The sequence below is a fragment of the Canis lupus genome, chromosome 23 (genome assembly GCF_011100685.1).
Source record: "Canis lupus familiaris isolate Mischka breed German Shepherd chromosome 23, alternate assembly UU_Cfam_GSD_1.0, whole genome shotgun sequence".
NCBI lineage: Eukaryota > Metazoa > Chordata > Mammalia > Carnivora > Canidae > Canis > Canis lupus.
Genome location: NC_049244.1, coordinates 49,554,313 through 49,582,027, shown reverse-complemented (window position 1 = coordinate 49,582,027; position 27,715 = coordinate 49,554,313). Strand labels below are relative to the sequence as shown.

The 27,715-nt window shown below is 39.1% G+C and overlaps 1 protein-coding gene across 1 annotated transcript in view; it reads right to left on the bottom strand.

Annotated features, from left to right (window-relative positions):
• MME (membrane metalloendopeptidase) overlaps positions 1–27,715 on the bottom strand; it is a 90,916-nt gene that overhangs the window by 30,118 nt on the left and 33,083 nt on the right. The window contains 8 exon segments of the mRNA NM_001289066.1: positions 7,348–7,451; positions 8,761–8,841; positions 11,163–11,261; positions 12,025–12,153; positions 13,305–13,398; positions 13,508–13,644; positions 15,231–15,332; positions 17,339–17,473. Coding sequence (NP_001275995.1) covers positions 7,348–7,451; positions 8,761–8,841; positions 11,163–11,261; positions 12,025–12,153; positions 13,305–13,398; positions 13,508–13,644; positions 15,231–15,332; positions 17,339–17,473 — 881 coding nt within the window.

The window sequence follows — 27,715 nt, the reverse complement described above, 5'->3', positions numbered from 1 at the left end:
ACATCGGGCTCCCGGTGCATGGAGCCTGCATCTCCCTCTGCCTGTGTCTCTGCCTCTCTCTCTCTCTCTCTGTGACTATCATAAATAAATAAAAATTAAAAAAAAAAAAGAACAGTGTTGGGAACATGATAGGCACTCAGTACATATCAATGGGTCCTCTAAGCTCCAAGAGACATGACCGTTTCATCCTGGGACTCTGGAGTGGGGAAAGGCACTAGACTTTGGTAAGGCACTGCTACTATGCAGGCTGTAGAGAGCCAGGCCACTAAGAACCATGCACCAACTGAATGCCATCCCCTCAAGTGTGTACACTAGCGTGAAAGTTCCAGAATTCTTTTGCAAAATTCTCCTAGTTTAAAACTTCAACCTTTAGGGGATTCCTGGGCTGCTCAGCAATTTAGCACCTGCCTTCCACCCAGGGGTGATCCCGGGGTCCCAGGATCGATTCCCACGTTGGGCTCCCTGCATCGAGCCTGCTTCTCCCTCTGCCTGTGTCTCTGCCTCACTCTCTCTGTGTCTCTCATGAATACGTAAACAAAACCTTAAAAAAAAAAAACAAAAAACCAAAAACTTCAACCTTTAAATTATTTAACTCTCCTATTTCCCCTTCCTCTCTAAAAATAAAACAAAACAAAAATAAAATCTTCCTTGGATGCTAATTAAAAAGCAAAAATGCTTTTACCCTTATCATGAGGAGCACTAACTACTGTATAGAATTGTTGAATCACTATATTATGTGGCCTGAAACTAATATAACACTGTATATGTTAACTACACTGGAATTAAGATTAAAATTTTTAATTTAAAAAAAATAAAATAAAATTTTTAATTAAAAAAAAAGCAGAACTGTTTTTTTACTGATAAAATGTATTTTGCTCACAGCCCCAAAACACACTGGAAAAACACAAAGCCTGTTGGTTTAATGGGGGCATAAAAGATGGAAAGCTAACATTTTCATCTATTATAGCATGTGTAGAACATGAGTGTTCCAAAGCAGATACCACCATGGGGAACTAGAATGATCTGTCCAAGTCTGGTCTCTGTTGTTCTGTCTTTCTGGGTCAGTAATACTTGATAAGCCAAATAATCATTTTTTGTAAACCTTCCCCCTATACCTATGCTTCTGGAGACTCATTGTGTGTCAAGTCTCCAGCCCTCTGCACCTCTCAAGTGTCCACCCTGGACAGTTCTTGTCAACTGACCTCTGTGCCACCCTATTTCCCCAACCATATAGAATAGGATAGCCCTGCATACTATTTTTCTTTTGATAATCGAGCTCACTGATGCAGGACCTCATGAGAAAGAAGACTGGCTCTAGAGATATCAGTGAAGGGGAAGAAACATCCGAAGGGATATTTTAGAAAGAAGTGAGGTGCTTCCTTACCTCTGAATAGTATGTTCTTTTTCTCTTGAGTCACTGGATGTACAGAAGCCAAGGAGGAAAACTTGGCTTTTAGCAAAACTTCCCAGTTAGGGCGTAGAATTTTAATGCTGGAAAGAACCTAAGGGATGTTACAGAGTCTAAATCAACCTGCTCATTCTATAAGAAAAGAAGCTACTTGCCTTTTAAAAGGCCATGGGTAGCAAATGACAGCATTGAGACCCCGAGAGAGGTGATTCACTGCAGTGGCAAAACTACGGTGTCACTTCATGGGGTACCCATTCATTGGCTTATTACTTTTGTTGTTGTTGTTATTGAGTTTTAGAACTTCCTTATACAGTTTGAAGACTAACCCCTTAGCAGAAATATGATTTGCTCCCTGCGATTTTTGGTGGTGTTGGCTTCTCAGGAAAAACCCCCAGAGCCTCAGCTGTCAGGCTGTGGGCCTCAGGACTCCGCTGTTTCAGGTATCGCCACCACCCAATTAGCTCAGATCAGGAAACAACAGTGGGCTTGAAGGAATAAAGGAGAAGACAAGTGAACCAACCGTTTTGTTGTGTTTTGATTCTAGTGACTCCTCTGATCACATCAATATTAATTTAAATGCTGACTTGTTGTTTCCGGAGAACATTTCACTAAGAAGTAAAGGTCTAATTGTCGTTTTAAAAAAGTGCCATCTTTGTCATAGCACCAACCACACTCTGCCTTTTATCAGATTTAATTGTTACTCACTTGCTCCTTTCCCCCAGATTGTGAGCTCCTGGAGGCGGGGCCACATGTTATTCATCTGTACACTCTACAGTGTTTAGCACTGTGCTCTGCACGTGGCAGCCGCTCAATAAAAATGCTTATTGAACTGGTTCCTGTCAATGTCTCTGTGTTTTAATTTTGATGCATAACAGCGGGAAAAATAACAGCAATGAAATAAGTCTTTGTAGTTTCTGGTAAGTAACTCCGCGGCTCAGCGGTCATGATCTACAAATACTCCCCATCACAATCATATCACAGAAAGTTCTGTCCCGAGAAGCTAACAGAATAACATCAAGTATAAAAAAACAAGAAAGGGGATCCTTTTTTTGTTGTTCTTGTACATTTTTTTCTTTTTTGAGTTTTTGTGTTGTATTGACTCTAAGCGAATAATCATGTTACTGGAAGTAAATTACTATAGATCATATCTAAGTAATTTTGCCAATGGATATTACATCCTCAATTCAGCACTACTATTATCTGATAACATGACATATTTGAAATTCTTTACAGACGGGCACCAAAAGCCCAGAGAACATAATGTTTGAGCTAATTCTGGGAACACTACGCACTCAGAAACCACATGAACCAAGCTTTTTAAATTTAAATCGCTGCCCTTTGCAGTCGTCAGCTGCTCAACTGGGCAGAAGGCCCTTTGAGTGAAATGATTACATCAGGTGTATCACATACAGACTTTCTGACTTTCTCAATTTCTTGAATCTGTTCAACAGGAAGAGCAGCAGGTGCATAACTGGTGAAGGTGCATAACTTTACCAACCATGATGGTGAAATGGTTGGATGTGATGGTTTTTACCTTGGCAACTTAGTTAACCTCATCAGCATGGTCACAAACTAGCTATTGTCTCCTTTATGGACCCCATAAACACTGAGGAAGGGTCTACATTCCGTTCATCATGATTCAAGCTCTGGTGACACAAGCACTTGGTTTCTGCTTCCAACAAGAGCTAGTGCAGGCACGAGGTGAAGAGAAAAATGCAAAGGGGGTGTTATGATTAAGAAGTGACATCCCAATTGAGCCCAACAATCTGTAGATTTCCTTTAAATGGACAAGGGCAGAAAGGGTGGTCCAAGGTAAGGGACAAGGAGGAAGAAAAGATGGAGCAGTGACTTAAAGTACTTCCTGTGGCCAGAGCTCTGGGCAACACTGCGGGGTAGGATGAATCTAAAGGAATTCTGGAGAGCTAGGGGGAGGAATGCGGAGCCCTGTACCTGTTTCATGAGACAGGTAACAGGGATATACTGAAAGGTTTTCATCAGGAAATAATAAGACTCAATCTGTGTCTTTAAAAAAATTTCTAGGGCCACAGTATGGAGACTAAGCTGAAGGAAAGTAAGATGTTCGGTGATAAGATTAGGAAAAAAATTTGTAATAACTCTGGTGAACAATGAGACATGTTTGAATTTAGTCAGTGACAGTGGAGACGGTAAGACGGAGAGCCTCTCACAATACCTATATAATATTTAATTAGCAGGTGGTGGATATAAAGGTCTTTTTTTTTTTTTTTGAATGGGGATTTGAAGTAGGTATCACTATAGATGTCAGAGATGAGAGAAAGGGCTCAGTCTAGGATGATGAGTTCCTGATTTATGTCTTGATAGATATAAGGTGAAAGTTGCTGAAAGATATGGGGAAATAGGAGGATATGGGGAGAAAGATGAACAATTTTTTTGCCCAAAATGACAAATGCTGTGTTTGTAGGGTCAATGGACCACTTACACAGAAGTGTTCCATTTGTGTTTGAACATAGACATTTGTGTTTGAAGCTCAGCAAACGAATCTGGGCCAGGTACAAATAGTCTGTGGTCATGATGGTAGAAGGTGTCAAGAAGCATACACGTTTGCGCAGTGAGGGAAAAAAAAAAAAAAAAAAAGGTCCAGAAGTTAATTATTTGGTTAATTGACTAAACTAATTTAAAGTAATTGCTGCTTTGAAATCTTAATGCATCATTTTTCTACAGTACCCTACAATATAAACTTTACATAATCAATAGTTTTTCTAATCTTTGTCCCATCATTTGTGGGTATGGACACCTATTTCTCCTGCAAGACCATGAGGGCGAGGACCTGAGCATCTGAAAATATAATTCTCTGAGAGGTAACTACAAATTATGAGAACAAAGTACAAGCGGTGGATGTTATCTGCCTGGACAAGACACAGTGAGGATTTAAACTCGGTTCTACAGAAAAAAGTAAGGAAAACATAGTGGCTTCATCGCTGTTAGCCAGGTCCCAAACGGGCCCAAAGCCGTCGCTACAAGAAACCTCAAAAAATACAAGAAAACTGTACAGTCCTGAGGATTTGATGAGATCACTGTCAAAAGTGCTTCCAACAGTTAGGAAAACAAAAACTAAATTTTAAACCTAAATTGTCAAATTAAAGCATCACCCTTTAAAAAACAAAAGGTCACAAGATTAAAAACGAACAGTATCATTAACAAAAAGGAGCGAACACCAACTCGGGCTTTCACTTGAAGTTGGGGGGGTGGTAATGAAAGAGGATACCAGCACCGGGGTCCCCACCCACGGGAAGTCCATCACAGGCAGGGGTGGTGAAGTTGAGGCCTCGGTACTATTTCTAGTGCTCCCCGGGCGACTGGAATGTGCAGCCAGAGTTTAGAACTCTTGTGCTCAACCCACAGGGAGAAGAAGGGGAAGGAAGAGAAACTAGCCTGGCATGGCTGGGAAGGCCAACAAGCCATATTGCACTTGTGATTGACTATCAAGAAGCTCATGAGAAGGACTCAAAAAGTTCTACTGAGCTTTGCATGCTACTGATGAAATGTTCATTAAAATGCTGTAGGGGTGCCCGGGAGGCTCACTCACGCAAGCGTCTGCCTTCAGCTCAGGTCATGATCTCAGGGATCTGGGATCGCGCCCCACGTCGGGCTCCCCGCTCAGCGGGGCGTCTGCTTCTCCCTCTGCCGCTCCCCCCTGCTTGTGCTCTCTATCGCTCTATCTCACACACACATATCTTGAAAAAAAAAAAAAAAGTCGTACACAGCGCTCACTTGTGATCATGGTAAGGGAAGAGGACGCAGGAGAAAATCAACACATATGATGAAAGGGAATGAAAAACGCACAGTATATTATAAAATGATTCTAGAACTTGGGACTACATTAACTTCAAAAGAAAACATCAAGTAATAATTCAAGCACTATTTTTAAAATTACGAAACATTCGTCTGGTGTCACATGGGTGCAGGTGATCTTAGCTGTTTTCAGAGACACTGTCTGACAATATTTCTCCGTAGATATTTCACACAGTACAGAGAATTATTAAATGTAAGCATATGCATTTTTAAAGAGATGAAAATATTCAAACTTGTAAGAAACTTCTCAGATTGTAAACTTACCCACTGAATATTTCTTTTTTTTAAAGATTTTATTTTATTATTTATTCATGAGAAACACACAGAGAGAGAGAGAGAGAGGCAGAGACACAGGCAGAAGGAGAAGCAGGCTCCATGCAGGGAGCCTGACGTGGGACTCGATCCTGGGACCCCAGGGTCACGCCCTGGGCTGAAGGCGATGCTAAACCCGCTGGGCCACCCAGGGACCCTCCTGAATATTCTTTTTGATGACTTTTTGCGGGTTTCTAGACATAGGATTTCACAACTGATTCTAACACAAACCTACGCACCCATTGGCCTCCCTCCTTTGCTAGCTAGGACACTGCACATTCTCTGGCACTGGCAGCCCTGTTTTCAGAACCAGATAATGTGACATTTGCCACAGTACAGACCCTCAGGTCAGCCAAAGAAATCAGCCTCTCTTTCAGGGCACCTGACGTGTTCAAAATGCTCTGTAGGGATTGAAACGTATTCGCATTGTCATTTAGGAGTTTTGTCCAACCTGTACTTGGTTTCTCCGAGAACAGAACAGCCTGTCACCAAGCAGTCCCACATCACTTTGAGCCTTTCCTGGCACATTTCCTTCCTGGTGGTAGAGTGTACTATAGCGCGTCTTTCTTACCCTCTGCTGTTGTAATGTGATATAATCAAAGCTCACCCTCAATTCTCCTAGTTCCCAATGACCACTGGACTTAGTATTCTAAAATATTAATTTAATAAATGAATAAATGAAAGAATAAATGATTGCATGAATAACCTAAGCACCTCACTGTCCTGTTACTTTGTCCGTTACCACACAAATCAAGTTAGTACATTTATTTTTCATTTGCTCACTCATTCATTAATTCACTTTTAACTACAAACCTTCTTTTTTTTTTTAATTGCCAACATATAGCATAACACCCAGTGCTCATCCCATCAGGTGCCCCCCTCAGTGCCCATTACCCAGTCACCCCCACCCCCGCCCACCTCCCTTTCCACCACTCCTTGTTTGTTTCCCAGAGTTAGGAGTCTCTCATGCTCTGTCTCCCTCTCTGTTATTTCCCACTCATTTTTTCTCCTTTCCCCTTTATTCCCTTTCACTATTTTTTATATTCCCCAAATGAATGAGACCATATAATAACTATAAACCTTCTATCTGTTCAGCACTGCGCTGAACAGTCAAAAAAAAAAAAAAAATAGCCCCTGTTCTCTAGGAGCTAAGAGCCTAGCAAGAAAAAAGTCAACATAAGCAGTTCTAGGGATCTAAGTGCACAAACACACATCGATAAATATGTTAGCCGCACTCACTTAGTTGAAAACTGAAGACTGAATGGATGTTAAGGTTAAGATGAAGCACTAATGCCATTAATAAGCAGCGATTCAGAGCACGTGAAGGTGACCCTCATTATCTCCTATTTGGTTGCCACAAGGTTAAGGGAAGTGTTACGGGGCAGTCTAGGAAGAGGATGGAGCTCTGGGATGACTGGCCCACAGAAAACAGGTGACGCTGAGGGCACAAGGCCATTCTGAGTGTCACAAATGTGGCCCCAGAGAAGGCTTGCAGGAGCCCTGGGTTACTTAGGCCAAGGTGCTCTTGAAAAACTTGTCCACAAACAGAGTAGAGGAAATCAGTAGTCACTGAGAGCAAACCAAAGAAATGAGGTAGCCTGAGGACACCTTAATTTAAAAAAAATGTTAAATTTTGGTTAAATCTTTGACCCATCTCTAGTATTATTGTTTTACATGCTCTTGGAGGTACTCACTCCACTGAAGGACATGGTAATTTTTTCTAACATTATTCCAATTTTACTTCTTTTCCCTAACCCAACAACGAGAACGAACATATACGAAACAAATATACGTACTCATCCTTGTCCACTTTTTCTCGGAGCTTCTTGAGCTGTTTATTTTGGCTGAACTTCAAGTTTTGAATTATGTTTTCAAAGTATTCATCTTCCCTGTAGTTCAACTATATTGCATAAAATATTTTGAGAAAATTAGTCAAAATTTTGGCTGAAAATGTAGGGGATACGTTCTTGAATTCTATCAGTTGAATAAAGTTAACAGAGAGCATTAAAACTTATCAAAGAAGGATTTAACTTTAATTAGCCTCATTCTATAGTACAGGTCACTGCTGCTCTAACTGAATCACTACTTTAGTCTATTTTTCTGTGACTAATCAAATGAAACCAAGTGTCAGACAAGCTTCCTACATGGTATTAACCCTTACATGACCGGTGAGACTGGAGCCCATTCTTACTTAGCACTTATTATGTACCAGGCACTGTCCTCAGCACTTTATGTATTACATGTTTTTAATCCTTATAATCTTACGAAGATGGGCTGTTATCACCATTTTAAGGCTGAAGAAACGAAGGCAGACAATTAAGTCACTTGCCCAAGTTAGTGAGTGGTGGAGCTGGGGTTTGAACCCAAGTAGTTGTGTGTGAGTCTTTACTCTTCTAGATTCCTGACACAAAGGCCCCCAGGACTCACATGCCACAGGCAGTTCATTTACAAGAAACAGTCAAGCTTTCTACAAATGGAAAGAGAGAGGACACTGTGGCTTGCAAACCCCCATGGTAGGCCAGTAATCAATAGATTAGGAATCACCATCATCCCCAGTTGTAGGTGAGGATCATCTTGTTGTCACCAGGGTTTCAAAGTCATTGTGGGACCCATAAGGTTGGCAACAGGACCCTCAACTGAGTCTGAAATCAATAGTGTAGCGACTTGCATCAATTCTGTTCTCTTTTCATCGTTTACATGACCAGGGGGAATAAAATCGCTTCCGGTTTTCAAATAGTGGGTTTTTGTTTTGTTTTGTTTTTAAATACAGAGACATGACCTGGTTTTTAGCCAGGGGAGGAATAACTGGAAAGTGAAGGAACACTGGAGACATGACTTTTCAGGCCTGTACAGATGTGATAAGGAGACTGAGAGCTGCCTGGTGCTCGTCACTCTGATGTCGACCCCCTTGATGCACTTTAAAGGACACCAGATTTTTCCACTACTTTTCTTTCCTTTTTTTAAAAAAAGACCTTATCCACTACTCTTCAATGGAATATATGGAAACCAAAATAACAAAAACCAAATATGAAGCAGGCCAGTAGACAAAAGGCTAGCACTAAAACATAGTTTCAGTTTCAGTGTAAAAGGCTTTATATAACAAGACCTTTGGCTTTAGGCTACTTCACATAATTTTTGGCACCCCATAGCTAGAAATGACATTACCACCAGCCCCAGGTATGATTAGTGCAGTCTTCATAGAGACTTACCTCCAGGTATTCATTATCCAGTTTACTATCATTTGAAATGATGTCATCAGGATAGCCAATTCTTTCTTTAATTGCTAAGGCCTATGAAAGTTAAAACATTGAATGTAAGGGCAATTATATAACTTTCGAATGCAAACCTTATAATTGGTCCATGACTAGCAGTTGAATAACTTGATCCATATTGCTTACAAAAATAGCATTTGACAACACTTAAATAGAGATCTTTGGAATGACTTCTCCCTGGGGTTCAAAATAAACAAAAAAACAGCTCTGAAATCTAGTTTCTAATACCCTATTCTCGTAGACTCCAGCTTTCCCAAAATGAAAACTGACAAGTCCTTGTTCCACATATATTGTACTTCTATGAACTTTTTCCCTGAATGGCTTTTTTTTTTTCAATTTTATAGGAGGAGTAATATTTAGAACTTCCATTCAAGGAGCTTATTATTATCTTTCCACTTCACTGAGTTGGCTGAGAAAACAGATATGGGCTTATAGGTTTAGTGCTAATATTCTTTCTGAATATCGAGTCCTGGGGTTTGTATGTTCTCTTTTGGTCTCCGAGGCCAGTGTCCCTATCTTTCCACAGCTAAATGGATGGTGTTATTTAAATAAGTAGAGAGCAGGATTTTCCTTGTTATACCAGCCCACGGTTTCCACTTGCTTACTATCATTCCTAATTTTTACTTTTATTATTTTAGATGTGTTTACTTTTATGATTTCATTATTACTGCTTGTTTCCTATAATGATTTCTATTTGTATTTTTCTATTTCTCTCATTTTCCTCAAAGATATTTGAGTTTTGATTCTATCATATTACATTACATAACTTAATTATGTTACGAATCTGTTTCATAAGCACAGTATTTCGGCAGCGGATCAGACAGGGTGTGTATCAATAAATCAATTAGATCAAGCTCGTTTTCTTGTAGATTTCCACACCATTGCCCATTACAATCAGCCTCCTCTCGAAGGTTCCTTATTTTCTTGAAGACATTTCTCCGAAGAATATTTTAAGGGACACAAACTCTACAGAAATAAGTCTACATAAAAAAGGATTTATTGTCAAATACTTTGAGTAAATACTGTGACAAAAGCACCAAGCAGGCTTCTTTACTGCAGTCTAAAATGTAATGAGTATTATTAAATACGATGTCTTGAAATCATTCCCTAGGAGCATGTAATCTAGTCTAGGATGGGACCAGAGTAGCCTTCCTACAGGAACTGTTTCTTAAATTCTTGGAGGGTGGGACTCTTTTTCATGGAACTACTTGTGGGTCACTGGCTTATGATACCACCTTGGGAAATGATGGAGCGCAATCCAGTTGGCTACATCAAATAGAACCATGTCACACATAGCTAGAACATTAGAGGAACATATGCAGCCTGAACTTCTGAAGACCTAGTCAGTGATGGAAAGATAAGTATACTTCAATGTCTAAATTCTAGATCTGACTCAGCCAAAGCTTTGGGATAGCCGAAAAAGACAGCCGTTCCATGTGATTTAATCCCAGAAAAGAACTAGACTGCGGCTTGGTTTTCCTTTTGTTGTTGTTGTTGTTGTTTTCGTATTATAATAGTTTCAGAAAATCTTTCTGTATCAGTTTGAAGAATGGTGTGTTCTTCTTGCCACCTCAACTGTGGAGGAATTATCAGGTTGCAAGTGAATATTGCTTCCAAAGCATATACAGTTTCCACTGAATATGTTCCTTCTAGTTTTATATAGTTATCAAGACAAATGATCGTAGTAAGTTTAAACCTAAGATTTCCTTAAACATCTGACACCTTTGTTCTTATGCAAGGTAGTAGAAGTCCCAACAACAGGTGCACAATGGGGGTAGATAGGAATAATTATAAAAAGGCTCCCTCAACATCTGTTTAATTGTAGATCACCATGTAATACTCAAGTAATGCATCACTTTACCTTTTCTTGACAGAAATTTATTATGTTTCTCCTTGGGTCATATAAAAATCTAAATAAGGCATGTTTTTAAAAACTGAGCTGGAAATCTGTGGTAAAAATTGAAAGGATATTTTTAGGCTTTGGTAGAATCCTTTTGGCTTTATAAAAAGAGGAAAAATATGAACCACTGGTAGTATCTTTCAGTTCTTTACTTGTTCATAAAAGATTTTCCTCTTGTTATCTAAAGACACCTTTTAAAAAAAGGAAAATCAAGGATCTTTCAAAGTTTTGAACTAAACATGGAGAGTAGGAGCTTTTTTTTATAGAAATAAATGTTTATCCATAAAAACTATTCTTGGAAACATGACATCTTGAAGGAGACTGCTTTCATTTTACGCAATCCTTGAATTTTTTTTTTCTGAATTTCCTTAAAAGTTCACCTTTTCTTATAAAGAAACTGTTTAATAGTTAGCTTCACCTATTCACTTATTTCTTTTACCTTTTCCTCAGCTTTCTTTTTCGTTTCAGCATCCATCCAAGTGAGGTCATCTAAAGTCTGAATAAAAACTGCACGGATCTGTGTAATCAAATCCTCAACCTAAAACCAAAAGAACAGAAAAGAAATTTAGCCATGAATTAATTTTTTGTAACACAGATTTTTAAAAAATTGGTCTATAAGCTGTCTTTGTAGGACTCAATAATATGTTAATATGTGCAAATTTATAGACAAACTATGATCTAAACAAATGGATATATGTGGATAATTATAATTTTAAAGGAATCTTGCCACTATCAACATTAATGATTAAATAGGTCTTACCTATGCATTAATTAAAAAATCATCTTTAGAATGCAGTGGTTTCCATGATCACAAAAAGAATTTACATAAAATAGTAATGTCATCACTGTTAGTAATTCAATTAAGCATGAAGTAGCATTTTAATAGTTTTTTTTCACTTTAAGTTCCATTTCAATAACAATGAAAATGAAGTACATTTTTTTTTTAATATTTCAAATAAACGCTAGTTTACTTTGAAAGTTTTTCAGAAAACACTGATTCTTGGTCAATCTTGCTAATAGAAGAAACTACAAATGTCCCAATCAACAGAACACATGAGTGGGTATTCTGAACACACTGCTTCTGGAAAATGGACAATTGGTTTTGCACTAGACAATATTAAAGAAAGAAACAAAACCAGACCCCTGGGGGAGTGAGGAGGAGGAAATTCACCAAGAACTAACAACAAGTTATGATTCTGAGAATTTCTGCCAATTAATAAAATTTAGCCAAATTATGAACTCTTGTAATTGCACACTGATGCAAACAACTAACTGTTAGAGAACCGTGCTGAAAATATTACCACATGTTTACTCTCTCCAGCAAATGCTGCTTCCACGTACAGCCTTCCCACAGCATTTTCCATATTCCCATTGACATAGTTCGCACAACGTCTCCATGTTGCTGTTTCTGATGTTGTGCCATAAAGGGCCTAGAGGTAAGAAAAAGGAAATGGCATCTGACCACAGGTAGATGGCCACAGTAGGGGAGAACATACATTCCACAGGACTCTGTTCCTTATGACCTCTTAACTTCTTGCAAATGTTCATTGCTTCTCCTCACAAGGCATATTGTCTATGCCTATGACAAAATGCAATCCAATTGGATTGTTTACTTATAAACAATCCAAAAACAAGGTATATTTTCGGTAGCATATCCCAGTAGAACTTTTGGCTATTACAGGTGAATATCCTTCCAGACAGCTTTAGAAGACAACAACAACAAAATGCCCCCACCCCCCCCGCCACCACCAAAACCAAACAAAAAAATAATAGTTCCAACTGCATAAACATAAATGTGAAGTAATGTTCAACTTATGTAACAGGGGAGAAATCTGGTATACAAGAAAACACATTCCTGGTTTTTTTTAATGTTTTAGCTGAACTTAGAAGAACTGTATGTGTGCAAATAAAAGTACTAACGAAGGGATTAGCTGAAGTACGGGAAATTGAGCAAAACATCATTTTTATATTGTGTAATTTTAAAAATTTGTCTACATTTTCTTTCAAAGGGTAAATGCTAAAAATTTCAAATAAATAGTTATTTCCTTCCTATAACACCAACCAGTACATTCGTCAAAATTACTTCTTCAATCCCTCTTGCCCTCTCCCCTCACCACAGGACTAATAGGATGACTGTTTAAATAATGAAGTTGCACCCTAATAAAAGCGCTTAAGGTTGTCCCCAGGTAGGTGTAGTCTCAGTGGGTTGTCTACATCAGTATAGTCCATCTGTCTGTATATCTAGCGTGCTACAAGCACCTGAAAGTCAAATGAATTGAGAGAGATACCCTGGCAATCACTTTCAACACAACAAACAACCAAGCCAGTATTCTCTCAAGAACTGCTCCAATGACCAACTGCATCTCCTCGCAGGGCAATTCAATCGTGGTGCCAGAGGTTGGCAAAGCCCATGAGAGCTGGCTTTCCTAGGCAACATGGCCTAAATACAGGCAAGTTAACCAACATTTGGCATGTTGACTCTTGGCAAAGTTCACCACATTCTAGCAGTGGACATGGCAAGCCTTCATAACCATGTATCTCTTTACGCTCTAAGTCTTAAGAAAAGAGATTTTTTCTTCACCTTGCGGAAAGCATTTCGGGACTCCTTGTAGTTTCGGCTGAGGCTGCTTACAAGATCCATTATGAACCGCCAGGACATTAAATTTTGAAGATCTCTGTATAAAAAAACCCACCACCCAGCAACAGAAAAGATGAGGCTGCAAAGCTTCTAAAGAGTGATATTAAATGCAAATTTTGAGGACATAGGCACTCTGACATACCCACCTGGAGGAATATTTGGTAAGAATGAGCTTAAGTTTGGTTAAATATTCTGGAGCATAAACGACCACTTCTTCCTCATTTGGAATATTAATATTCACAGTTGACATGATTTCATTTGTGAAATTTGACCAGCTGAATGGCTGAAAAAAAGCAGGCACAAAACATTCAGTAATTTTGGATTTCTCTTCTTGGTTCTAAGACTCAGTTATGGTTACGGAGTCAGACATGGGTAGGGTGTCAGGTGAACCACCATATAATTATCACAATGGTCAGTTTGAGATCCATTTTCAATTAAATCCAACTATTTAAGAGCAAAAGCAAAGCCTCCAAGCATAGACAATATACAGCTAGGAATCAAGCTCAATAGCATCTCTCTGGGTCTAACTCACATAAAAGAAAAAGAAATTTAGCTTTAAAATAAAGCTTCCAAAATAAATAAATAAATAAATAGATAAATAAATAAATAAAATAAAGCTTCTTTGTTTATGCAAAAATTTAAATGAGTAAAAAGTGTTTATCTTTTAAATGTGGATATAACAGGCAACCCATTCAAACATAGTAATACACCTCAGTGGCGATCCTGCTCTACATGAAAGCATACTGTTGTCATAGGAGAGGGACAGGAATGCTATAGACACAACACAAACGGTCCAAGGAAGCCAAACAACACATGTGAAACTATCAATATTGAGTCTGTAGGAATGCAGTTTTTGGACTTTGGAGGAGCTGCTAAAACATGATATCTTATCTTTTATTCTCTAAATGGGAATTATGGTTATTCAACTGCCCGTGGATATAAGAAAAAAAAAAAAGGCACAGAATGAGATTATGCAAATCTTGCTGAAATGCCACATTTCAGCATTTGAGAAGTTTTTACACTTGTTAGTATATAAATATACTGATCACTTATTAAGTGCTGTATACTTCTCTTGATTTCCCTTCCTGGTTTGGACCATTCTTTCAAAACATATTTAATGAAGCCCTTGTTATATTAGACAGCTCTATGTGACAAATTCCTAACAATAGGACATGCCTTTAAAAAGTGCCCCCCCCTTCTTTTACTATAATTAGTGCCAAAGAGAATTCTATCACTGAATGTGATAGTTTGTAGATCTTCCCATGGATCTGGCCTTATTTCCTAATACACAAGGATATATGCATAGTCCCCCAAAGAGACTATTACATCCTAGCTAATGAATTACTACTGTTTATAAATAGAATTTGTGAGACGGATCTTTCTTCTTATTTCTTGTGTACTATTTCTCCATCATTGCTTTCGACATCTTGATAGATGGCCTTGATGAAAATATGGCAAGTTCTATAAACAAATTATCCTTTTTAGGAGTTAAAAAGAAATCTAGTAATTTTATTATTTGACTGTCCAAGTCCAATGCCTTTATAATCATCTCTCAGGAGGATTTTCCATTTTAATGTTTTCCAAACCCTTTGCTACAAGAGTTTCTAGTATCATTGTATAGCTGCCTTCAAAGGAATTTTACCTTTGAAATTCACTCTAACTTTATATAATACAATGATTTCAAGTATTTTTTTTCACGTATTTTTTTCTGGTTTTGTCATGAAGTCAAATGGCTGGTGTCATCTAAAATCATTTTGAAGTTCAATTTATTTCAATAAATAAGTAATCCCTGAATTTTAACAAACTGTATTTCAATGTTGTAAGTTTAGAAATGGCACAATAACAGAGTACGTGGAACTTGCTACTTACCTTCCCATCAATCTCTAGTGTAAAGTTATTTTGGATCTGGGCTAATGTCATTTTGTTATAAAGAAGCATGGGATCATTTCGATCTTCAGGTTTAGTTGTAGCCTATGGATTTAATTTTCAATAATTATTTTAGGACTAAGAATACTTTAGAGAAATCTAACTCTACATGAAGGAAAAAGGAATATGGAATAAGTATAATTTAAGCGCTATTTTGCATACTGTTTTTATGATTAAAATAAATACATATCAAAAAGAAAAGTGAAATTTAAGAGATTTTAAGTATATTCAGTAATAATCATTAAGATCTGGCTGCTGTGTCAAGTATAAGATTCTTCAAAAATCTTTTTATACTTTCACAATTGCTGAACCACATAAGCAGTGTCCACAGGCCTCTTTCCTTCTAAGGCTTATGGCTCAGTTGTTTCTGCGATTGTTTTCTAAGATAACTTTCTAAAATACTGTCATCTGCAATGTGTCTCTCAAATACTGTCTCCCACGTGCTCATCGCCCCCATTCAGTATCCCAGTTAAGATCCAGACAAGAAAAACAGAAAAACCTAAAAAGCCACAATGGTTTCTGCAAGAATTTAAATAAAGCAAGTAAGAGAAAAAAATTCCTAGTACACATCATAATTATCTGAGGAGAGTGCTAGCACTCCTGCTTCTGTGACTGTCCTCCTATCCTGCTGCCTCACCAGTTTAGTATACTCTTACTCAACAGCATCCAGTTTTAATTACTTGCTTATTTTTTCACTGAATCAAAAAAAAAAAAAAAAAGAAATGCAATGGCAATTCCCTATCTAGGGGTGGAAATAGGAAAAGGCAAATTTAAGTCAAGAGAGACGAAAGGCGGAAGTTCAATATGGGAATTATTTCTCAGTGACGATGGCTGCAATCTCCTCTTTAGGTCACTTATTTATTCACTGCTTAAAAAATTATTCATGAACATGTGAATGGAATAATAAGCTGGATAATGCCAAAGATACACAGGTGATTCAAAGAAGACTAAGACCTCACCCCCACCTAAGTCTAAGAGAGGAGGAAAAACACAGACACAAATGATTTTGAGGTAAGATACAACTGTCAGAGAGCTATGGCTGATCAAAGGAGAACATGGTCTAGGAAGGTGCAACTGGTAGAAACCCAGGCCAGCAAACAGTTATCCTCTAATAATTCTGTTTCTGGCACAGAACCACATGGAACCCATCCAGCTGCCATTCATCCAGCTGCAGCTCCAAGCAAAGTCTGGTTCCGATTGGAGATTTTTGGTTTCACGTAGCTCCAGGAAAGCTCAAATGGCCCTCTAGGGTCTTTAGTCTTCAGGACTCTGATGGCAGTGGCAAGCGCACGGGGCTGTAGGAGCACAGACCGTCTGCAATGTCAGAGGGAGCCCTGCAGATCGTAGACAGAAACTGACCACGGGTTGAATCAGTAACCTTGATGCTGCTTAGACAGAGTTCACTCCTTGAGACTCTAGACTCTGTCGGGGGAACAGCAGACAAGAAAGTGCCAACTCAGACTCCAGGTTCACGTGAAACTAGAGGGAACTCAGGAAAACACACTATGGGCTTTGCTGCGAACAACCCTTCCTGCCGGGTCCTTTGAGCCAGCCTGACAGTCGGACCTCGGTGACATCGCGTTGCCATGTGGCTATGTTCAGGGACCAATATTTCTAAGCAGAGGGATGCTCAATCTTCGTGATCACCCTAAACTTTAAAATAAAACAAAGTAACACTATACACATCAAAACTAAAACAGCGTTGCTGAACACTTAGCAATCACGCGCGCCCTGAGTCTCGAGGACATCTCAACAACGGTTCGACTACAAGTAGTTGGGCTTTTGGTATAATCCACTTATCATAGGTAATTAAGCGTATCTTGTTTAATATTTGTCAAACTTAGCTATGTCTCCAGGATGTCAGAAACCTAGCTCACTACAAAACTCTACAGTTTCAAAGGTCCTCTTCATGTCAATGATTCATTACTGAGCTATGCATTTCTACAGGTTGGTTAAAAAGTTGCACCTTTGACCTTTACAGTATGATAGAGAGGAAAAAGAAAGAAGAGAGTGGCAACACCATGCGATGTATTAGAGGAATTGTGTTTTACACTGGCAATTTCTTTTTCCAATTCCATAACTCTGTTCATTTCCAAAGAAAGCTGGTTTTCATCGATGAGCAGTCCTTTCTCCTTACGAATCAATCTGGCCACAGAAATCATAAAATCTTTATACGCTGTGCAAGCCTGCAAGAAATAAATAGCAATGAATTGCTGGAGAACATTCTAAGTGTTTAATCATGTTAATTTAACTTAAATTTCGTTTACTAATTTTCAGTAACACATGAAACACAGTAAAGTAGGAGTCCTTTTCTAAATCCTAAAAGAAACGACCTGTACAAATTCTTAAAAAGTCATCATGGGTTTGAGTTAGAGCAGAACAAACGAGTATCACTTTGGAAATACTAAGCAATTTATAACCATTTGGTTTGGCAATTCTGTAATTTTCTATTTTTAGTCATCATTTTAAATTGCCTTACTCAGAATGCAGTTACAAAAAACACTTGATAAACAATAACCTAGCATTTTTTCTTAAATAATAGTAAGCTCCTTTCCTGAATTCCATTTCTCAAGTTTTCTCTGCTTCCATCTATCTTTTTAAACTGTTCATGAAGAGATGGCCACAAACTCACATAATATTATCAGGACATCTTTGTATCTTTTTTGGCCAAGCAGTTGTTTTTTGTTTGTTGGTGTGTGTATGTAAATGAGACTGTGTTCTCATGAGGTCCACCAACCTGGAGATTTTAATTAATTCTATAGCTGGCTCATGTTAATATAAAATTTCTAGATTTGGATATCGGCTCTTTTCTAAGAACTTAAGTTTTTCTTGTTTTACCTCCACATGCATTTTAGCTATGTGAGGTAAGCCATAAGCTGGTTATGTTATCAACCTTTTATGGAATATAGAAATGCCTTATTCAAATTCAGAATGGCGTCAACACCAGGAAACTGAATACCACCTCCGTAAGTCTCAACCCATCTAATAATAGATTATTATTAATTAATAATAATAATAACAAATTAATTAATAGAAATAATTTGACCATTATTATCCATCAGCAATTAAAATAAATTATGCTCTCACCTTGTTAAAATTTACTAAAAATTCAACTTTCTAGCACCAGCTTAATGACAGACAACCACAACTGGGGTAGTCATGCCACACAAGTGCGGGATTAATGGATTAATGGGCACTTCTAGGTTTCTAACACCATTTCCAGGATAAATGTGAAGGAAGGTTATACAGTGCTTCACACTTTGTAGTTTTGAGAGGGTTTTATACCCCCTACTCATCAATTATCACTGAGAGGGGCAACGCTATATTCACTGTGAGCACAAAGGGCACATCTGAATTTACAGTGACTCATCAAGGGATCAAACATAAAACTTACAGGGAAATAATTATTTTATCAAGCGAGGTGTATAGGTATTCTCAATCTGAAAATCGAGAGGACAACTGGAGGTAAGGTTTAGATACGGGCATTCCATAACTTTCAATAAATGGTAAATAAACAGTTCCCCAGGAAGAAGGTTTCCCTTTCCACAGATACCCTGTAATGCTGGGGTATCTCACTAGCATTTCTATGCATGGATCTGCTACTCAACTGAGCAAACTATTTTCAGCTGCGAGTCTGTATTAAGAACCTAATCACTAAGGTAACAGGAAGAAAAGGATGTTTTTATGTATATTCTCATCCAGTCCATTCTTTTCCCATTAAAAGGTAATCAGAATTCTTGTTTCACTTGGAAGTAAACAACATGTCTGAGCTCATACCTCATGGGACCAACTATTCCAAAGTATAAGCATGCGGTGTTTTGAATTAACTATATTTCAAATAATATAAATTCATCTGCATTCAGTGGGGAATTACTACCGGCTATGAAGGAAACGGCAATTTGAATTTTCCAATATCAGTCTGCTGAGATTTTTGTTTTTTTATTCTGTGGGATGCTTTTTTGTTAATGAGGTGAGAAAGCAATAACAGGAATGCTCTCCTGCACTTCACGGACTCTGCAAACTGGTTCTACTCCTACTCCTGTATCTTTATCTTTACAGGTACATTTAAGGACTATAGAACTTGGTAGAAGGCAAGCACAAGAACTTTGGATGGTGCTCCTAGTCACTGAGTAGGAAAAATTTCTCAGAAAACCAGAAGCCTGGGTTATCACCAGCTTCTGGGATGCCTGAATATTTAATACAGCTACGTGGAATGCACCACTTCTTTTAATGAGCTCCATTACTTGGCAACTATTCCAATGTGACTGATTAAAACATGTGTCTTCGTATCTTGATTATCTCTCCTGGCTTCTAAATTTATCTAGTACCTGTCAGAACCCAGGCTTCCTCCTGCTGTGAAATCCTTTCTTTTTACAAGATAGGATCCTACCCTAAGGTTTTCATTTTCTTCCTTGAGGTACTTTGTAGATATGTAATATGCCAAATGATAGTAATTGTCATGATTTGGGGAGAACGTAATCAACATGTTTTAACATTTAAATAGTACATCGGGTAGGATATTTTTAAGATTGAAATTCAATTTTCCTCTTTTGTCACCGAGAGGGCAATTAGTTACTAGGACAAGGGTCAGAGTCGACCATCTTGACAGTCATAAGGTAGCCTGGTTGAAGCCTTCGTGCGGTGATCCTTTATGTGAAAAGGAATCTACTGAAATATCTACGTAGCCCTTCTTTTAAAAAATAAAACATTGTAAATCCCAACTCCTATAACAGTAGGTTCAAAGATGATCATTGGTTTTACATGGTTTTATGGTAAAATCCATAAGAGCAATTTTGTGAGTTTGTGAATTCTGTGCTTTCAGTGAGATGATATTTACTAACACTTAAGACCACGAATTGTCACTCTAAGTAGAACCATCTTCATTTTGCAGGACCAACCATTGGCATTTATAAATTGACTGTCTTCGGAAACTGGGCTTCTCCTACTTGGAAAAAAGCTGGTATTTGTTGGTTGCCAGAGGGAAAGACAGCAATGACATGTGACTATTGTCCTTTAAACTTTAGTATCTTTGGGATCCCTGGGTGGCTCAGCGGTTTAGCACCTGCCTTTGGCCCAGGGCCTGATCCTTAAGACCCGGGATTGAGTCCCACATCGGGCTCCCTGCGTGGACCCTGCTTCTCCCTCTGCCTGTGTGCCTCATGAATAAATAGATAAAATCTTTAAAAAAAAAAAAAAACCAACAACTTTAGTATCTTTGTTTATGAATGACAGCAAGACCCAGCGATGAACAGATAGCTTTCCAGTTAGACTGGCTGATATTTTGCTACTTCAGTGTGACAACCACCTAAGGGAGGATAAGGAGTTTCACTTCCAAAGATTCTTTTCCAGGACACCCAGCTCCTACCAACTTTCTGCCTTCCCTTTTCTAGGGGAGGCATGTGGAGCATGATGTAACTGAAAAGCCCAAGAACCGTGCTATCCTCAGCCACGGATGTCCGGGGATTTTTAATAAAGTTACAAAGAAAGTTCCCTGAAGGAACCCACAGGGGACACCAAGCAGGAAAGATAGGTTTCTCATCAAAAAGATTCGTTCCAAAAAAAAAAAAAAAAGATTCATTCCTCCTCCCCCTTCCCCATTTAAGCATCATTGTCAGGGAGCGTGCAGCTGCCAGCAGGTAATGACTGGCTCCCCCAAAGAGGGAGTGCAGATACACAGAATCACACAGCCCCTCCTGGGGACCAGAATAGGGAAAGGGCATCCGATCTGAGCAGGAGAAACACAGGACACAAGAGGATCCACTGTGGACCCGCATGGGGATTCCTTGGGGCTTTCATCAGATTATTAATGAGGAGAGCCTGGGAACTGTGAGCACTTGTGTAACTTCTAAGGCCTACCGCACACGTATGAGAAGATGCATATAGTTCTTTTTATAAACCAGGGTCAATCCGTCTCAAAAAAATTCTCTTGTCAACGCCATACAACCAAGATGAGTCTTGTCATACTCGCTAAGTCTCAAGTTTCAAAGCTCCTTTGTGTTTTGTTAAATACAGGTACCTGGACTGGGTAAAACATCCTGACTGCTAGTCACCTGGTGCCCAGAGGGGACAAAATGAGGTCAGCAGTTTCCCTCGTAGGATCTGTTTTATCAAGTCAGCCCAGCAGCAGCCGGAGTGATCTTTTTAAAAACCAAAATCAAATTACATCTAAATGATCCACCTACCCCGTCCCCAGTCACTTACTTTGTACCACAGTACCTTGTTTTGTTTCCTTTCTAACACTACTGTCTGCATTCATCTTATTTCCTTAAAGTATTTACTGGTTTCTTTGTTGTCTATCTCTTTCCATTAGAACGGGAGTTCCAGGTGAACAAAGATCTTTTCTGCCTTGTTTCCTGATATCTCTATGGCTTAGAAGAGTAACTGTCACATAGTAGAAGCTCAATAATTATCTATGGTTTAAAAAAAAAATGAATTTAAAATTTCAGTATATTAAGTAAATTTCCCTCACTTTCTAGAAGTCATCAGACTTCTATTCTCAGCCCAAGTCTGGAACAGTTTCTTTCAGCTTGTATTTTGGATAAGTGGGCAAACAAAACTCTCTCTAGGTTTAACTCAGTCTCAGCTTGCACCTGCTCATCTAAAGGACTGCAAACCTCAGCTTGTGCTCTTTCCTTCTTTTCTGGTCTGCATTTTCTCTTATTCAGGCAAACAGATCCTGGATCATCTCTTTCTGGCTTCCAACCATCCTTGGCCAGGTTCCAAGTCCTCTATCCTCAACCCTCAAACATCTCCATTATTTATAAACTCCCGGTTTTTCTAAAAGGATTAAATTCTTCATGACTCTGAACTCCTTCTTCCCACCATGCCTCAGAGCACTATGTCCTACAGTTCTAACTTCCAGTTCCTGCCTCACCTCCCCTGGCTCTCATCTGCTACCCCAGAGGTTTTCTCACTTTTCTTTTTGCCCTGAAATGCTTTGTGCAAATAAATATTTTGTTGATGTACAAGCGCGTAAAATAAATCATGCTGGATTGTCTTGAAGTATGCAGACACGAGTGTGTGGCCCCACAGACCCTCTTCTGACACCCACGAAGAGGTCGTAGGTTTGGAAACCACCACTCTGGCTGATGCTAACATCTCAGGTGAACATAGAGCATAACCATAACTATAACCCAGGGACGCTCAAATATTTAGGGTTGCTAACCTACAGAGTTCTTTACAAAAGAGGATACGGTAACAATTAGCCTTGATAACCTACAGAGGTAAAGAAAGGGAAGCCTTGAAAACAATTCCAGTTTATGCCCAAATACAGAGTTCAGAGACTCTTCTGAAGGTGAGCGATTTCTTAAGAAAATTCAGGCCGTCATTCCATTTAGTCCGTCAGTCAATATACAAGAGCTTCCTCACATAAAGCTGGTTCCATTGAAAAATCCCAAGAATGAGATGATTACCTTTTTTGGGTAATGTCTATCTCTCCTATTGTTTTCCTTGAATAGAAATTTATACCCTTGGAAGGGCTAGAATTCTTTCAAATCTCACTACTCCTGTCCTTTGAGGTAGGGGTGTGTCATTCAAGTTAATCAGAGTAGGTTTCCATTGCTTCCAACTAATGTTCTTAACTGACACATGGATCTTTTAATCTGTGAGTTTAAGCAAGCCATTTAACTTCTTTGGTTCTCTTTCCTCATTTGTAAGATAAGGGTTAATGGTTTGGACCAAACTCTAATGTCCCATTTAGCTCTTCAAGTCTGCCTATGTGCAACCTTAATTATTAGGAAAATATGATCCTGGGGCACCTGGGTGTTGCAGCTTGTTAAGCATCTGACTCTTGATTTTCGCTCAGGTCTGATCTCAGGGTCATGAAATCAAGCCCTGAGTCGGGCTCTGCATTCACCTCAGAGTCTGCTTGAGTTCCTCTCCCTGTCTGCCTCTGCCTCGCTCCCCAGCTCTCCTATAGTTCTAACTTCCAGTTCCTGCCTCACCTTAAAAATAATAAATTAAAAAAAATAAATAAATCCTTTTTAAAAAAAATAAATAAATCCTTTTTTAAAAAAAATAAATAAATCACTTTAAAAATTAAATCTTTTTTTAAAAAGAAGATATATGATCCTGTCATGTAAAAAAAAAAAAAAAAATATATATATATATATATATATATATATATATATATATATGTTTCTGGTTTTTATTGCCTTAGGGTATGTTCCCTCTATGTGAGAGGGAAAACAGAGTAAACAAAAAGGAATGGAGGTATTTAAATTTAGAATAACCAGATGAATACAATATGCATTTCTCAAAATATAACATTTAAAATTGCCAGAATAAAAGCACATAATAAGTTGGAGAGGCAAGAAGGTCTTTTAACAAGAGAAAGAGGTTTTTCTCTTGGAGGAAGAAGGTAAGAAATAGATCTTGAAAAAAAATGCCTCATCTATTTTCATTACTTACTGGTGTAACAGCATAAGGCATTTTACTATTTTGAATGCCTTCACAACACAAAAATTCCATTTGGAGGGTATCAAAAGCAAAAAGCCCCACAAAAAAAACAAAACAAAATAAAGTAAAAAAAAAAAAGAAAAAAAAAAAGGAAAAAAAAAACAAGCTTCCACGAAGCAGAAGCAGCAAAAGCTTTCTTAGTAATTGTGCTGTTAAAAAAATAATAATAATAATTGTGCTGTTTGCATTGTTCATAAGAAGTTTGGTTTAGGATTGATTATCTGAATGAGCTGGATATCCCCAAAAGGGGGGTCAAGGAGGACCTAGAGAAATGGGCTTAGGTATTGATTTGATCAAGACCTATGATGAGGGTCCTTCTGATCAAAGAGGGGGTGTGACCCTCCCTCATCCCCAGCCCCTGAAGCATAATCTGCAAAACCAGATTCCACGGTCTAGTTTGAAAATCACTGGCTAGAGTGCCAGACAAAGAAGCCAGACTTCCCTAGTCAAAGATGGAGCACACGTCTTGGTAAAAAGTTGGTGACCTCATGTTGTACCTCAAAACTTTTCTTATTTATTTCCAATAAAATAATGTGGGACCCACAAGTCGAGGACCCACCGAATGCGTGAATATATCTCAGGCAAACTGAATATAGCAGAGGAAGAACTGGAGATTAAAAAGAGGAAAAGTGATACACGGTTTGTAAGATGTTTATAAGATGCTTGGGCAATAGAGTCCATCAGCTACTGATGTTCTAGAGCTCACGTCTGCCCCAAAGTCAAGGTTAGGAACTAGGACGGACCTCTAAGAAATGGGATGTTTCTGCCTTCCTTTTCTTTCCTCTCTTCTCTACCATCTGTCCCCTCAACCACTGATTCATCCTCTGATTCATTCATTCAGGATTCCTTTGATCATGAGTAAGAGTCAGAATCCAGGCTGGATACTGGAAATAAAACAACAAAATCAGTGAGACATGCCACTGTTCCCACTAATTTTACAGTTTCCTACGAGGGGTTGTGGGGAGGGGAAATGACTTAAAATAAAAAAGTATCCAGAAAGCCATGTGCTATGGGAACAAAAAGGTATCTTCATCTAGTTAAAAGTTCCAGGGAAGGCCTTCATGAGGAAGTACTATCTATCATCTATCTATCTATCTATTCATTCATTCATTCATGAGAGAAACAGAGAGAGAGAGGCAGAGACACAGGCTCCATGCAGGGAGCCCGATGCGGGACTCGATCCCAGGAACCCGGTTGAGGCAGACTCAACCGCTGAGCCACCCAGGTGTCCCAAAGAAATAAAATTTAATAGTTAATTTTAAAAGGTAAAGGAGACGAGCACCTGGGTGGTTCAGTTGGTTAAATGTCTGCCTTTGGCTCAGGTCATGATCCTGGGGTCCTACGATGGAGCGAGCCCCCAAGTCGAGACTGCTTCTCCCTCTCCTTCTGCCCCTCCCCGAGTTTGTGCGAGCTCTCTCTCTCTTTCTCTCTCTCAAATAAATAAATAAAAATCTTCTTTTAAAAAAATGAAAGGTAAGGAGAAAGGAAGGGGGATGGGCAGATCCAGGTGTGTGGAATGTTCCAGGCAAAGGGAACAGCATATATAAAGGGAGCAAATCAATGCAGACCAGTGATTCACTGATATAATCATATCAAGACTTCTTCCAGCTTTATGACTTCCACTGGATGTCGTTTCGTTAGCCTATCCTTTTCATCATTTTTTTTTTTTTCATGAAGCAATACCACACTGAGGAAAAAGTATTTAAGGGGGTTAACTTTTTTCAGAGACAGCAAGGCAGTGGGAAAACTAGAATCAACTTTTACCTGATAGCTGGCTAGGGATGCAGAATAGAAAATAAGTGTGGGATTACAGGTGGAAGTGACTGGGAGACGGGAGCAAATATCATGGGGGCAATAAGGAAAAAATTGGAATTTCTCCTGTAGCCACATACACTCCTCTAAGGGTCCCCCCTCCCCAAATAATGGATTTTAAAAGAGGAAGAGGGTCCTGAAGTATTCTAGTAATTACCCGTTTCCAGGATGACGAATGTCATCCCACATGCCAACTCCTTTCCACTGGCTGCTGGGAGCTAGAGCGCCGACCTGAGAAGCACCCCAGGGACCGAGGTTAGCAGGAAGGGGTACAGGGACCAGTAGCCCTCTCTACGGAAGCGGGGCAAGGCAGCAAGCATGCTGTGTGTCTGTGACTCAAATCCAGATCATCGAAGGGCACCTTATTTGAACCAATGACTTCTGGGCTGCAAATGCCAGTGCTGGGTTTTCTCTACCACTCGCTCATTCAAAGAACCCTCCTGGTAAAAAGTCCTACTCTCCGCAGTTCGGAATGAATGATCTGATGGGAGGAGCAACAGACAGGGACGAAAGTTCTAGCTCTGGTTCTACGGTTGCTTTGCTGATTGTTCCAGGGCAAACCTGTGAGCCTCAGATTCCTCTCCCATATTACTCATTCTAGATTTGATCACCGATGTGTAGTTTGGGTATAAATACCGTATTTCCCAGACCAGAGGATGCAAACTGTGGCAGGACTGCTAAATGCCTTTGGGGTCCAAGATTCCCTTTTCCTAATGAGTTTTTAGCAGAACTTTTCTTCCCCATCAACCAGATTCTAAAGAGGCACCTACCCCCATGGCCACCCACATTACGGCTACGTTCCCCAGCCTCCTCGATAGTTAGCAGTAGTCACACGACAATGTGCTAACCAATGGCCTGCACGCAACTTCCTCTGCATCCCTTATATAAAGAGGAATCTTTTCTTTTCCCTGTGGCATGAAATGTGAACAAAGCATTGGGGAACCAACTCTGACCAAATAGACTCACACAAAACACGACAAGAGGTTGATGTTAGCAGGAAGGTGGTCAAAGAAGCTGTGGTTCTTTGGATTTGGAAGCTGTAGGATAACAGGAGACAGAAATACTCTGTTGGAGCTTCACTATTTTTAGGTCTCTCCGTTACCACAGCTTAGCGAGGACCCAACTAACTTACAAACTCAAGCACACACAGGGACCAGGAAGTCCATATAAATCCATCATCATCTAAATAAAGACTGTTCGAACCTGGAGAACAAATGAAGCAAACACAACAACAGCCACGTCCAACCACTGCCGCTTGGGAATATAGGCCTAGAGTTTCCAGTCCTATGAAGTTATCGAGAGATCTGGATTCTCAAGTAAAATCTTACAATTTTTAAAATTACAGGCAACTGATCCAGACTTTAAAACCACAACACAACTACAGGTTAAACAAAAATGCCTTGATATGGACTCAAGCCTATAATGGGCCAGTTTGTGACTTGTTCTAGACTACGAGAGAGCACCGAGTATAAAATGCACAAAAATACACCATCATCTTAATGCTGCTTTTTGAGGGGAAAAAAAAAAAAAAACTTTATCACATTAAACGTATACACTGACTGCCAGGTAATCCTTGATATCAGAGACATTAAAGGACAAAAAAAAATGCACGTATTTTTAGGATTGGAAAAACCTGATGTCTTTAGGGCACAATCTTAAATATGAAAAACATTCCAGTTGATGATGCTGACAATGAAATATAATGAGTCAAAATTCCTCAATCACCCTCAACTCTGCAATAGGAAGTAGCTCGAAAACCCTATAATAGCTGCAGCCCACACAGTAACTAGGTTTATAATGAACTCAAATACCCCACCTCCATCTGACTGTCTGTGCTCCTAATTGTGGCCTTTTTTTTTTTTTTTATGACACATCTTTCCCTTCATTTCAATGCAGTGGAGCCCCTCAAAAAGATAATACAGTGAAGTTAGTCCCTGTCACTGGAACTTAATAACTATGCAAAATGGGTTTTGGCATAAAGGAATTAAGCTAACAATTTTAGCTGAGTGGGAAGTTCAGCCATCCTGCTCCACTGTCCCTCATGAGGACCATCACCTTAACTTCTGAGTTACAGAGTCGTCATGAGGACGGCACTGAGAGAACGAACACCTCTCCCAGACACCTGATACACCTCACAGGGCCGCGTGCATCCTGTGTTG